Raw genomic sequence first — 14,804 nt, forward strand, 5'->3', positions numbered from 1 at the left:
GAAGCACAGAGACACCCTTTGAGAGAGTATGCACAGGTGCCATGATCCATGTTGCAGTGTCATGAGTAATGATACAACCGGAATTAAATAAATGGGATTAGAGGACTGAAGAGGCACAAAAAACAAAGAAAAAACCCAAACCCAAAACCATACTGTTTCAATACAAACAGGTTTCAAAGAGCTCTGGCATTGTGAGCAATTACTATCGCTATTGTGTTGCTGCCTTTTTCTCACTGTGAGAGATGTAACATAAGCCAAAAGAGCATAAAAAGATGTTTCCTGCACCTGAACAGGAATAATTGGTGCCTGGACTCTATGAAGAGTCTTCATGTGCAGTCTTAACACAATGAACACATATGTAAATACCTCTATTGATGATTTTAAATCTTCATTGATTAAATATCAACACTTCACATGGGCCCATAAATTTTGAAATACATTTTAAAATCAAATTGTTTAGATAGACAAGAGCCCTTAAAAAATATCTTTCCGGGTTCCTGCACATCAGGGGTGGCCCTGTCATTGGTGATCTTGAAAATGCAGCCTCAGTGGACTGGTGGTGATAAATACCTCACTGGAATAAGTGCAAAAGGGAGCAAAAAGGGAAAAATTGGAGACAATGAATACAGATAAGTTTGCAAAAGACTTTTGTTGCAAATAAGAGCAAAGAAATGAGGCAGAAGGGACTTCCCTGGTGGCACAGTGGTTAAGAATCCACCTGCCAATGCAGGGGACACAGGTTTAAGCCCTGGTCCAGGAAGACCCCACATGCCGTGGAGCAACTAAGCCTGTGTGCCACAACTACTGAGCCCATGTGCCACAACTACTGAAGCCCACACGCCTAGAGCCCATGCTCCGCAACAAGATAAGCCACTGCAATGAGAAGCCTGCACACCACAATGAAGAGTAACCCCTGCTCGCTGCAATTAGAGAAAGCCTGCACACAGCAAGATGACCCAACACAGCCAAAAATAAAAATAAATAAATAAAAATTTAAAAAATGTTTTCAAAATAAAAATAAAGTCATGAAGCAGAAGCTGCAGGAGTGTGTAGAGTCAAGAGCGAATTTTTTGTAAAGATGTATGCTGCCCTAACACCATACACAAAAATAAACTCAAAATGGATTAAAGACTTAAATCTAAAGCCAGACACTACAAAACTCTTAGAGGAAAACATAGGCAGAATACTCTATGACATAAATCACAGCAAGACCCTTTCTGACCCACTTCCAAGAGAAATGGAAATAAAAACAAAAATAAACAAATGGGACCTAATGAAACTTAAAAGCTCTTGCACAGCAAAGGAAACCATAAACAAGATGAAAAGACAACCCTCAGAATGGGAGAAAATATTTGCAAATGAAGCAACTGACAAAGAATTAATCTCCAAAATATACAAACAGCTCATGCAACTCAATATCAAAAAAACAAACAATCCAATCCAAAAATGAGCAGAAGACCTAAATAGACATTTCTCCAAAGAAGATATACAGATTGCCAACAAACACATGAAAGGATGCTCAACATCACTAATCATTAGAGAAATGCAAATCAAAACTACAATGAGGTAGCACCTCACCCCAGTCAGAATGGCCATCATCAAAAAATCTACAAACAATAAATGCTGTTGAGGGTGTGGAGAAAAGGGAACCCTCTTGCACTGTTGGTGGGAATGTAAACTAATACAGCCACTATGGAGAACAGTATGGATGTTCCTTAAAAAACTATAAATAGAACTACCATACGACCCAGCAATCCCACTTCTGGGCATATACCCTTAGAAAACCATAATTTGAAAAGAGTCATGTACCACAATGTTCATTGCAGCTCTATTTACAATAGCCAGGAAATGGAAGCAATCTAAGTGTCCACTGACAGATGAACGGATAAAGAAGGTGTGGCACATATATACAATGGAATATTACTCAGCCATAAAATGGAACAAAATTGAGTTATTTGTAGTGAGGTGGATGGACCTAGAGTCTGTCATACAGAGTGAAGTAAGTCAGAAAGTGAAAAACAAATACCGTATGCTGACACATATATATGGAATCTTAAAAAAAAAAATGGTTCTGAAGAACCTAGGGGCAGGACAGGAATAAAGATGCAGACCTACTAGAGAATGGACTTGAAGACATGGTGGGGGGAAGGATAAGCTGGGAAGAAGTGAGAGAGTGGCATGGACATATACACACTACCAAATGTAAGGTAGATAGCTAGGGGAAGCAGCTGCATAGCACAGGGAGATCAGCTCAGTGCTTTGTGACCACCTAGAGGGGTGGGATAGGGAGGGTTGGAGGGAGGGGCAAGAGGGAGGGGATATGGGGATATATGTATACGTACAGCTGATTCACTTTGTTATACAGCAGCAACTAACACAACAATGTAAAGCAATTATACTCCAATAAAGATGTAAATTAAAAACAATACTGGACCCGCCACTACTCAAAAAGGACAAATAGAGTATAAGGAGTCATGGAAATTTCATTTATGTTATATGAAGCAAGTAGAAGACTAACTAGAACTTCTCCCATTAAGTACAGGCAACATTTTTAAAAATAACAAAAGAGTATGGCTAATGTACAAATATGCTACAGTAAAATATTAAAAGAATGGAAGGTGGTATACAAAAGACAGTTGAAGAACCCCATCTGGAAGGAAACATGCTCTATGAAACAGGAAAATTGCCCACAAGTGCTTTATGTGATTTAAAATTTTAATAAGACTTAAAACAAGAACCTAGATGGCAAATGATGAAAAAACAGAATGAGACTAAATTGCTGTTTATATAGCTATGGAAGCAAATTAAGAGCCGAGATGCCATTATTATAAAACTGATAAGTAAATTAGAAACAAAAGAAAGCAGATAAACACAGGTATAAAATGAATTACTGACATGAAACAAAGGCTTAACGTAACCACAATGAATGAAAAAAGAACAAAATCAAAACAATTACAAGGCAATCAACATGGAGGACAAAGATGATCTAACTTTGGGATAACTAGTATCCCTGAAAAGATATTCAACCATTAAAAACACCATAGGGACTTCCCTGGTGGCGCAGTGGTTAGGACTCCACGCTCCCAATGCAGGGGGCCCGGGTTCTATCCCTGTTCGGGGAACTAGATCCTGCATACATGTTGCAACTAAGGGTTCACATGCTGCAACTAAGACCTGGCACAACCAAATAAATAAATAAATTTTAATCCCCCCCAAAACCCACAAAAAACCCTATCATAAAAACAAAAATTATTCCTTAAATGATGAAGTAAATCTGTATACTGAAAAAACACACAATAGTAAAACAAAAATTGATGCATACATATCAAAACCCACGTGTTAATGTATATGTGTATATGCATATATGTACAATAGTCTGTAAAATATATATTACATAACATTACATGTAATGCTATGTAATACATGTAATGTACTTTCTACATTTTTTCTTCTATAAGGCAAAAAAAAAAAATCAAGCTCATCCAACAGTTCTCCCCAGCAACATCCATTGCCAGAAGCTAATAAAGGGGTATATACAAAGTTCTAAAAAAAAAAAAAAAAGATGTATGCTGATAGGGATGGTTCAGCAGAGGGAGAGAAAGACAGCAAGGGAGCAAAAGCAAGAGAGAGAAAAGAGATGCCACAGTGATTTCCTTGAGGAGGTAAGAAGGGTTAGGAATCTAATGGACAAATGTGGAGGGGATGGCTTTGGAGAGGAGCAATGACATCTCAGTCCAGTGGCAGGTGGGAAGGCAGAGCACCTGGGTGTAAGTACTGTTAGGCATAGTGATGAGAGTCGGTGGAAGCTCCATTCTCAGTGCTTTTATTTTCTCTGTGAAATAGCAACCGATATCATTAGCAGAGAGAGCCAAGTGGATTGAGGAGAAGGTGTCAAATAATCATCTGGTGAGTAGGCAAGTGAGCAGAATGTGGTGGGATTGTTGGTTGCCTTCATTTTCACTTGAGACTGAGGACAAGACTGGTAAGACCAGTCAGTTTGGTTTTTGTTGTTGACGTTTCCTGTTGTTGTCTCTATCCACATACAGCTGCATGGGTGTCCTTGTAGTATAGGCATAGGATTCGATTTAACCTGGTGTGGTGTGCTGCTATCAGCCTATTGTGTCTTAGCTCCAGGTCCATCTTCATTGCTTGCTGGTGATGTCAGAACGTTTCTCCTCAGCCAGATGATTATGATGTTAGGATGTAATGCTGTATCAGTAGAGAGCACTAGAGGACAAAAGGGGCCATTTCCTGGTCCCAGTGTGTTTTGGGAGCAGGTTTTTGTAGTGCACAGTGGCCACCAGTGTGCAGCACCTCTCCTTAGGCATCTTTCCAAAGCACCCCAGGAAAGTGAATTGCCCATGAGTCTTGCCAGCGGGCACTTCAGTGAGTCGTGGCTGGCCCTCTGCAACAAGATCTTGATCTCAGCTCTGCTGGGAGGGGGTGGTCTCCCATGTTCATTCCATCCTTGGGTTTTCTACCCCAGCCCCGGGAACATACATGCAATTCCTCTATTCTTTAGACTTTTCTTTGCCCCTTAATAGTCAATTCCCTGTTAAAGGTAGGAATTTTTATATTAAACTTTCCTGTTCAAATTACTTTCCCTGCTCAAACCCTGTGCGGTTTCTTTCTCTTAACTGGACCCTAACTGATATAGATGAGGTTTTATCACGAGAAAGAGGGAAGAATTGTTGAAATGATGTCCATAACTTGTTTCTTTTCCCTCCTACATTTAAAAAAAATTAATTAATTTATTTTTGGCTGTGTTGGGTCTTCGTTTCTGTGCGAGAGCTTTCTGTAGTTGCGGTGAGCGGGGGCCACTCTTCGTCGCGGTGCGCGGGCCTCTCACTGTCGCGGCCTCTTTTGTGGCGGAGCACAGGATCCAGACGCGCAGGCTCAGTAGTTGTGGCTCACGGGCCCAGTTGCTCCGCGGCGTGTGGGATCTTCCCAGACCCGAGCTTGAACCCGTGTCCCCTGCATTGGCAGGCAGATTCTCAACCACTGCACCACCAGGGAAGCCCCCTGCTACATTTTTATTGCTCTACTTTACTGTCTCTTCCAGTAGTACGTAAACTTGTTCAAGTTTCTCCTGTATATATTTCTATTACTGCTGTGTTTACTTTTACAATCAAATTTCCCAAAAGAGGGCTCAACTAGACAGGACGGCGCGTCAGAGTCATCTGTGGCGGCAAGACAGGCCACCAGAAGCGCTGCGAGTGGCAAAAAGTCTGGCGCCCCGCCGCGTGAGGGGCGGAGTCACGCGCCCGTAGGGGGCGTGGCTTCCAGCGCGCGCGAGAAGGGGGCCTGCACCGCTTGCGTGCACAGTCGGCGGCTGCGCGCGCAGCAGGTTCGGGGTGTGGATGGCGGCTGTAGCGACTGGAAACGGGGCTTTCCAGGAGGAGGAGGGCACCGGTGGGGACGCAGCGGCTCCGCAGCCCCATGCCCCGACGAGTGCGCCCGGGGCTCGTCTCTCGAGGCTGCCTCTGGCGCGAGTGAAGGCCTTGGTGAAGGCGGACCCCGACGTGACGCTCGCAGGACAGGAAGCCATCTTCATTCTGGCACGAGCCGCGGTGCGGCCGGGGCACAATGCGGTGGCGGGGGTGCCTGGCGAGGGGCGGGGCTCGGGGCCTTTCCGAAGGGCGGGGCTTAGCGAGCCTTTGGTCCAGGTTTGGGGAACGCGGGGAGCCAGAGGAGGATCTGGGGCGGGGTGTGCTGGGCACCGGGAGGTGAGAGAGGTTCTGGGGCCGGATTCTGAGGTGTGAGCATAGGAAGGGAAGACGGAAAAAGCGTCGCGTAAAGTGGTTGTACTGGTTTGCTAACATACCTACCTCTTCTTGAGGGCCTGAACACGGCTTTAATTTGCATCTCCAGTCTAACACTGAACTTGTAGGAACCTCAAGTAAATGAGTGTGGTGGATCTACAAGTGAGGGAGGGACAGATGTGTCATGGGCGACTGCAGGAGGGGGAAGGGGACTAGACTTTTATGAAGTCCAGGAGAACCTTCAGCTTCCCTGAGAACCTCTCTTTCACCCCTGTGCGTTCCCCCACCGCCAACAGAAGCACACACAAGAATTGTACTAGAATTCATCCATACAACTCTGCTTGGTTGTTTTGTTTTTTCAATTTTGGTTTGTTTATTATAACTTTTATTGTTTTTTAAATTTTTTTTCTGCTTTTCTTCACAGGAACTGTTTGTGGAAACCATTGCAAAAGATGCCTACTGTTGTGCTCAACAGGGGAAGAGGAAAACCCTTCAGAGGAGAGATTTGGGTAGAGTGTCACTTTGGTATCTTGGATCTGGGGGCAGACGAGAGGGCTGGTTGAGGTTTTCCCTTACACTGTTTAAGACGGCATCACTGTAAGGTGAGTGGTGCCACAGGTCTCTTCCTACGATGTTTTCTCTTGGGCTGCCACAGTGCCAGAAGACCCTACCTTTTGAAAATTTGCTTTGGGTGGCTGGAAAGGTGCTGGAACAGAGAACCGAAGGAGTCTAGATGTTGCCAAAGCTAACTAGACTCCTTTATACCTTCCGCCATATGGTACCAGGCTTGACTTTTTTATTCACCTAGAAAGTAGAGGTTTGATTTCTGACTCTACTTTTTAGCTGGTAACCCTAGAACATCTGTAAGCTTTCATATACCATAATCTCGCTTTCCCTTCTGTATAGGCAACACTTCTCTGATGACTTTCAGAGCAAGGATGTTCCCCTCAGTGAGCAGTATTTAACCAGGCTTTTCTTATTTTCTTACTCTCGGAGAGACAGCTTATACGTAAGATTTGGTGGTGGAGTAGATATGGATCTCAAGATAGCAAGGGACAAATTTTATAAATGCCCTAATTTGCACAAAGCCTCATGCCCTTCACTGTGGGTTGTGCTTTTGTAAGAGGTTGATGCCCAAATGACCGGAGTTAGTCAGGTGTCCCTTTACCTTGTGTTTCAGATAATGCAATAGAAGCTGTGGATGAATTTGCTTTCCTGGAAGGTGAGTTCTCTATCACGGGGTAATCATTTCCACCTGTCTTTCCCATGCTAACGATCTGAGTTCAAAACGTTATAAAACCGATGGCCTGGTTCTTCTTTGTTCATGTAGGAATAATTTTCTCCCCATTTCCTATTAAGATAGGAAAAACAAATTCTAATTCAAATTCCCTTGGGTAGTTAGAACTTCCTGAAAACTGCTTAACCATAAAAAATGGAAGGGACTATAAAGACCCCAGTGTAGTTAGGTGGATTCAGAAGTTTGATTCTTACTTTGATCTCCATTCTTAGATATAAATCTTACCCCTCATCATAATGCTAGAGATCAGAAATGATTGCCAACACTTAAAGGGTTGCTTCTTGTTCTTTTTTCTTCTTCAGCAGTCTGTGTAAAGTGATTATTTTGCTGCAGTGAGATTCTATTCTGGCCTGTATCTATTTGTTCTTAGGAATTTTAGATTAACTCCTGTATACTAACTAAATCTTGTCATTGAAATAGAAAATATTTGAGATACCTTATTTTAACTAACTTCTCTTAGAGCTCTCTCTCCTACTTAATTCCTAAATCTGATCAGCTTACTATTCCCTACATATATTCTGATTGAAGAGCTTTGCGAAAGCCGTGCACCTTCAGTTCATTCTCACCTTTATCACACCAGGACGTTTTCAACTATCTCCCTGAAGCCTCATTACTTTCAGAAATCTTTTCTTGAATTATTTGTTTCACTATTTTTACTCCTTTGTTCTGCATCTGTAATCAACCTAGGCCCCTGGCCCTCTTGATATATTCTTTTAAATGTCTTTTAAGATATATTCCCATGGCTAGCTTTGAGCCTAGATTATTGAGTATTCTCTTAATTTGTAGATCTTTTTTAAGTCTTTTCTGATTACTCATTTCTCTTAAAAATAACTTGTTAGCTGCCTACCTAAGGCAGACAATTTCTTGTGACTGACATCCTATCAGTTCCTCAATCAAAAATCTTTGGAGCCTAACTCTACCTGTTTTTTTTTTTTTTTTTTTTTTTTACACCAGGGAAGCCCCTACCTGTTTATTTTTATTTTTAAATATGGAATACTTCATGAATTTATGTGTCATCCTTGCACAGGGACCATGCTAACCTTCCCTGTATCGTTACAATTTTAGTAAGTGTACTGCTGAAGTGAGCACTCCTACCTGTTTATTTTTAATTACCATCTTTTCAAAGAGATGAGTGATGTGATCAAATTTCTATTTAAAGACATAAAACTGCCAACCTCTGGTGCCAGGATGATAAATTGGAGGGTGCTAGGAATATAAATGGAGAGAACTTAACAAAGTTTTCCACTTTAGCCTATACCATGCATAGTGCTTGGCTTGGATTTTTAATAAATGGCCATTTAATGAGTGGTGGATGTGTTCATTTTCATCTTTGGATTCAATAATCTGAGTAGTTGAATCCCTCTGCTCTATTCTACATTAGTAGATCTGAATTTTGGTCATTTTAGCCCCCTTGGGTTTAGTCAGTATTATATTATTTTGTACCTGGTAAAATAAATGTTCTTATGTCCTTAGATGTGTATGTTCTAAGTGAAATTTTTTTTCTTTTTGAGTCAGTATATATTCCTGTTTAAAAGTGAAATAGTTACCTAACGACTTATAATGAAATGACGCTCATCCTTTTATTATTTCTGTTTTTAGCTTTTCAGATGGCTTCTTATATTTCTGAATAATATGCTTTGTTGTTGATTTATCAACTGTAGATCTTATGTTTTGACTTCCTGCTATGATAAATGAAGGTTTGGCTAACCTATACTACCCTCTCAGCCCCTTCCCTCCTTTCTGATTTTTTGTAGTTTTATCATTATTTTTAGTTCCTTTGTTACCTTTACAATTTATATAACATACTAAAATATGTTTTTTTTTTGTTGGCTCCTCACTTTGTAAGGTATGACTGTTAGTTCTCTTATTCCTTCCTTTCCCATTTTTAGCTCACTTCTAGCTCTCACTTTGTGTCAAGGCTGAAAACATACCTCCTTATAATAATTAGATCTTCCATGCTATATAGGTTGAGTGTAGAAGTTGAAAAACGGTATTGTGAACAGTCTTCCTCTACCCTCTCTGTCCTTTAATCCCTTATATAGGTCCCCTCCCTTCACGTAGCGGTTATTAGTCTCTTGTGTAATCTTCTGGGTATTTTAATGCAAATATGTTTATGTATGTGTATATATATATTCTTTTTTAAGCCTTTCCTTATGAAATGAGTATGGCATAGAATATGTATTTCTTTTTTGGATACTGCCAAACATCCTGTATACCTGATTCACATCTCTATCAGCAGTGTATGACAGTTCCCATTGTTCCTCATTCTCACCAACACTTGGTATTATCAGGGTTTGATTTTTGCCAGTCTGGTAGGAACAACATTGATGAGCGTTTTTATCATAAAAGGGTGTAGGATTTTGTTAAATGTTTTTTCTGCATCTATTAAGATGGTCATGTGGTTTTTGTCTTTCCTTTTGTTAATGTGGTGTATCACATTGATTGATTTGTGAATATTGAATTATCCTTGCATCCCTGGAATAAATTCTACTTGATCATGTTGTATGATCCTTTTTAAATATATTATTGGATTTGGTTTGCTAGTATTTTGTTGAGGATGTTTGCATTTATATTCATCAGTGATAATTGGCCTGTAATTTTTTTGTTTGTAGTTTCTTTGTCTGGTTTTGGTATCAGGGTAATGGTGGTCTTACTGTAGAATGAATTTGGGAGTGTTTCATCCTCCAGGTTTTTGGAATAGTTTGAGAAGGATAGGTACTAGCTCCTCTTTATATATTTGGTAGAATTTCTCTGTGAAGCCATCTAGTCCTGGAGTTTTGTTTGCTGGGTGTTTTTTGATAGTTCAGTTTCACTACTGGTGGTCCAGCTGTTCAGATTATCTATTTCTTTCTCATTCAGTCTTGGAATGTTGTCTGTTTCTAGAAATGTATCCATTTCTTCTAGATTGCCCAATTTGTTGGCATATAACTATTGGTAGTAGTCGCTTATGATTTTTTTGTATCTCTTATTTTATTTGGATCCTCTTTTTTTCTTGATGAGTTGATGGAAGACTTCAATTTTGTTTATCTTTTCAAAAAACTAGCTCTTGGTTTCATTGATTTTTCTATCGTTTTATGTTTCTCTGTTTCATTTTTTTCCTTTCTGATCTTTATTGTTACCTTTGTTCTGCTGACTTTCAGCTTTGTCCTTTTTCTTCTAATTCTTTTAGGTGATAGGTTACGTTGTTTGAGATTTTTCTCATTTCTTGAGGTAGGCCTCTGTTGCTCCAAACTTTTCTCTTAGAACTGCTTTTGCTGCATCCCATAGATTTTGGAAAGTTGTGTTTCCATTTTTATTTGTCTTGAGGTAGTTTCTGATTTTCTCTTGGATTTCTTCAGTGACCCATTGGTTTTTTAGTAGCATATATTTAGTCTCCGCATGTTTGTATTTTCCCCATTTTTCTTCCTGTGATTGATTTCTGGTTTCACACCATTGTGGTGGGGAAAAAATGCTTGATATAATTTCTACCCTCTTAAATTTGTTGAGACTTGTTTAGTTAACTGGCATGTGATCTGTCCTGGAGAACATTCTTTGTGCATTTGAAAAGAATGTGTATTCTGTTGTTTTAGGGTGGAATATCCTGTAGGTATCTTTTAAGTTAACTGGTCTAATATGTCATTTATGACCACAGTTTCCTTATTGACTTTGTATCTGGATGATCTGTCCATTGATGTAAGTGGGGTGTCAAAGTCCCCTACTACTATTGTATTACTCTCAATTTCTCCCTTTATGTCTGTTACTGTTTGCTTTATGTACTAGGTACTCCTATATTAGGTGCATATGTTATTGAATGTTACATCCTATCTTTGTATTGATCCCTTTATCATTATATAATGCCCTTCTTTGTCTTTTGTTATAGACTTTGTTTTAAAGGCTATTTTGTCTGAGAGGACTATTGCTACCCCAGCTTTCTTGTTATTTCCATTTGCATGAAATATCTTTTTCCATCCCCACACTTTCAGTCTGTGTATGTCTGAAGCTTTGAGGTGGGTCTCTTGTAAGCAGCATAATAGATAGGTATTGTTTTTTCATCCAGTCAGCCACCCTATGCTTATGATTGGAGCATTTAGTCCATTGACATTTAAGGTCATTATTGATAGGTACATACTTACTGCCATTTTGTTCATTGTTTTCTGTTTTTTATAGTTCTTTCCTGTTCTTCTGCTTTTAGTTTCTTCCCTTGTGCTTTGATGATTCTGTTTAGTGTTATGCTTGTGTTCCTTTCTCTCTAGTTTTTGTTTATCTGTTATAGGATTTTGATTTGTGGTTACCATGGGGTTCATATATGTTGACCTATATATAACTACATGTTTTAAACTGGTAGTCATTTAAGTTCAAACACATTCTAGAAGATGTACATTTTTTCACTCCATTCCCCTATGTTTTATGGTTTTGATGTCATATTTTACATCTTTATGTTTATTCCTTAACTGTTATTATAGTTGATTTTACAATTTTTTATCCTTTTTTTTTTGTGTGTGTGTGTGTGTGTGGCTGTGCTATGTGGCTTGTGGGATCTTAGTTCTCTGACCAGGGATTAAACCTGGGCCCACGGCAATGAAAGCGCTGAGCCCTAACCACTGGACCACCAGGGAATTCTCTGGTTTTTGTCTTTTAATCTTCACACTAGCTTATTTCAGAGGTTGATCCACAGCCTTTTAATATATATTTGCCTATACAATTGGGAGTTTTCCTTTCCTATAGATTCTTTCTTCCTGTTGTAGCCTTTTATTTTCCACGTAAAGAAGACTCTTTAACATTTCTGCTTTATTTATCTGGATATCTTTCCTTCTTCAGGATCAGGAAGTATTCAGCCATAATTTCATCAAATACATTTTTGATCCCTCTCTCTCTCTCTCTTCTTCTGGGACCCGTATAGTTTGAATGTTGGTATGCTTGATGTTGTCCCAGAGGTCCCTTATACTATATTCATTTTTAAAGTTTTTCTTTTTGCTGTTCTGATTGGGTGATTTCCGTTATTCTATGTTCAGATCATTTTTGCATTCTTCTGTATCACCTAGTCTTCTGTTAATTCCTTCTGGGGTGTTTTTCATTTCAGTTCTGACTAGTTCTTTCGTATACTTTCTAGTTCCTTGTAAAAATTTTCACTGTTCATCTGTTCTTTTCCCTAGTTCAGTTAGCACTCTTGTTTACTAATGCTTTGAACTTTTTATCTGGTAAATTACTTATTTCTGTTTCATTAGTTGTTTTTTCAGGGTTTTTTCCTTGTTCTTTAATTTTAAAGAAATTCCTTTGTCTTCTCATTTTGCTTAACTTTCTCTGTCTCTGTGGAATTAGGTGAAACAGTTACCCATCCTGGTCTTGAAGGGGTGTGCTTGTGTGGGAGCATCACTATATAGTCTGTGTGTGCTCAGTGGCTTTGATGGGAGAGCTGGATCTGAAGTGAATACAAGTCACATCTTACCCCGGAGTGTGCTGGCAGCTATCACCTTGGTAGAAGGTGGGGCTGGACATGGAGGGGCTGGAGCCAGAGGCAGGTGCGAGCTGGGTCTTCTCCACTCCTCAGTTGCCAACACTGCCCTATCAGGAGTGGTGTCAGGTCCCAAATTGCTGGAGCAGAAACCCTGAGAGTAGGGTCTGAGTTGGTTCTGTTCAATTTGAGTGTGTGCTCTTACCCCCTCCCCACATCAGCACCTTTGCTCTGAGGGGAGCAGTGCTGGAACCAGAGGGTCCGGATTGGGCACCCAGGGGAGGCTGGTGCCTGCACTTGGATGGTCCTGGCACCAGTCAGAGCTACAGACTGCTTGTGATGTGCTGCCCCTGTGAGTGCTAGTAATGGGTGCTCTTTCCCTGTTTGGGTGCTGTGCCAAGTTTGAGCCTACTCTGTCCTCCACAGTTGTGCACTTTCCTCTGCAGTGGCAGCCTTTGCCCTAGTGGGGAACGGCTGTGGAGCAAGAGGGGCCAGAGTGGGCATTTGGCGTGGACTGGGGTACGTGCTGGGGTGGTCCCAGCACCAGTCAGAACTCCAGACCACTCCTGATTTGCTGCCCTGTGACCACCAGTCATGGGTTCCCTTGCTCTATTCAGATGCCGTGCCAGATCCAAGCCAGCTCCGTCCCTCACAACTGTGTGCTCTCCTTAGCTGTGGCAGCCTTAGCCCTAGTGTGGAGCTATACTGTGGAGTAAGGGGGGCTTGAGGGGGGTGCTTGGTGTGGGCTGGGGCACGCACTGGGTGGTCACAGTTTCAGTCTGCTTCCTCTGCCTTGTTTTGGGAGTAAGCAATCGTGTGTGCACCCTTCACGAGTGGAGTCTAGGTTTCTTACAGCCACACTGTCAGTCCCACTGGATTTCAAACCAGCTAAGAGGACTCGTCCTCCTTGTGTTGGACCCCAGAGCTGGGGTGCCCATGTTGTGATTCAAACTGCTCACTACCCAGGGAGAATCTCCAAGCCTGTCCCGACCTGACCACTTCTCTTCCCTTCCTACCTGACTCTGTGTGGATCTTTCTTACAGCTTTGGTTGTACAGGAGTTCTGCCAGTCTCCAGGTAGTTTTCAGTGAGATTTCCTCCACACGTGGATGTATTTTTGATGTGTGTGATGTGAATTATTTTAAGGCTTATATTCTTTGTCTTTAAGTGGGGCATTTAATTTAATGTAGTTAATGATATATATGGGTTAGAAGTACCATCTTATTTTGTGCTTTCTATCTGTCTTATTTTATTCTTTTCTTTCCATTTTTTACCTTTTTTTGAGTATAACTTATTCAGTTTTCCCTCTATCAATTTGGAAGTTGTATACTCTTTTTTATTGCTACCCTACCAGTTACTACATGCATCCTTAATTTATCAGAGCCTAGTGTTAGTACCTTTCCCTTTATCCTCAACAAAATGGGATCTTAGAATCCATTAGCTCGATTTACAATTCCCTCATCCCCCACTTATGTTGGTATTGTCACCTATTTTGTGTTGTCTTTGTCAATCCACATAAGGCTATATTATATTATTGCTATATTATTCAGACAATGATATATAAATTTATCCATATATTTATCCTGTCTTTGGTCATCTTTCCTTTTTATATTTCTGCTCCTCCGTTTGTGATCATTTCTTTCTTTCTGAAGTAAATCCTAAAGGGTCTGATAGTAGCAAACTCTGCTTTTCTTTTTTGGTATAAAAAAGCCTTTATTTTACTTTTTTTCTCTACCTGCTCTGGCTCACTGATTTACTTTCTTTATTGAAAGATATTTTGCTGAATATAGAATTCTAGGTGGAATTTTGTTTTAGCACCTTGAAACAATCATTCTTCTCTCTTTTGAAGCAAATTTGTCCCTTTTTTCTGTCTGCTTTGAAGATTTTCTCTTTATTTTTTCTGTAGTTTCACTCATTATCTAGGTATAATTTCCTTTTATGTAGTCTGTTTAGGCTTTTTTTTTTCATCTTTATTGGAGTATAATTGCTTTACAATGGTGTGTTAGTTTCTGCTTTATAACAAAGTGAATCAGTTATACATATACATATGTTCCCATATCTCTTCCCTCTTGTGTCTCCCTCCCTCCCACCTTCCCTATCCCACCCCTCCAGGCGGTCACACCCTTTCTCCACTGGACATTCCTGACTCCTTTATCAAAGATAAGCTGATCATATGTGCGTGGGTATATCTCTGGGATTTCTATCCTGTTCCATTGATTTATCATTCTGTTTTTGTGCCAGTACCATACTGTCTTGATTACTGTAGCTTTGTAGTATAGTCTGAGGTCAGGGAACCTGATTCCTCCAGCTCCGTT

General features: G+C 40.4%; 1 protein-coding gene and 1 non-coding gene across 3 annotated transcripts in view; one reads left to right on the forward strand and one right to left on the reverse strand.

Annotated features, from left to right (window-relative positions):
- Positions 1 to 5,316: 5,316 nt before the first annotated feature.
- The window catches only part of POLE4 (DNA polymerase epsilon 4, accessory subunit), a 15,102-nt gene continuing 5,614 nt past the window's right edge, over positions 5,317 to 14,804 (forward strand). Inside the window, exons 1-3 of one of the 2 annotated variants that reach the window (XM_024750660.1) lie at positions 5,317 to 5,570; positions 6,187 to 6,271; positions 6,943 to 6,984. In XM_024750660.1, coding sequence (XP_024606428.1) covers positions 5,361 to 5,570; positions 6,187 to 6,271; positions 6,943 to 6,984 — 337 coding nt within the window. In that variant the 5' untranslated portion in view covers positions 5,317 to 5,360. The remainder of the gene's footprint in view (positions 5,571 to 6,186; positions 6,272 to 6,942; positions 6,985 to 14,804) is intronic. The other variant, XM_024750662.1, reaches the window with a different exon arrangement.
- LOC112403281 (U6 spliceosomal RNA) lies at positions 8,042 to 8,148 on the reverse strand. The gene has a single exon (XR_003003880.1). It is a non-coding gene; the product is annotated as a U6 spliceosomal RNA (small nuclear RNA).

The sequence above is a fragment of the Neophocaena asiaeorientalis genome, unplaced genomic scaffold, assembly GCF_003031525.2.
Source record: "Neophocaena asiaeorientalis asiaeorientalis breed wild unplaced genomic scaffold, Neophocaena_asiaeorientalis_V1.1 scaffold454, whole genome shotgun sequence".
Classification (NCBI taxonomy): domain Eukaryota; kingdom Metazoa; phylum Chordata; class Mammalia; order Artiodactyla; family Phocoenidae; genus Neophocaena; species Neophocaena asiaeorientalis.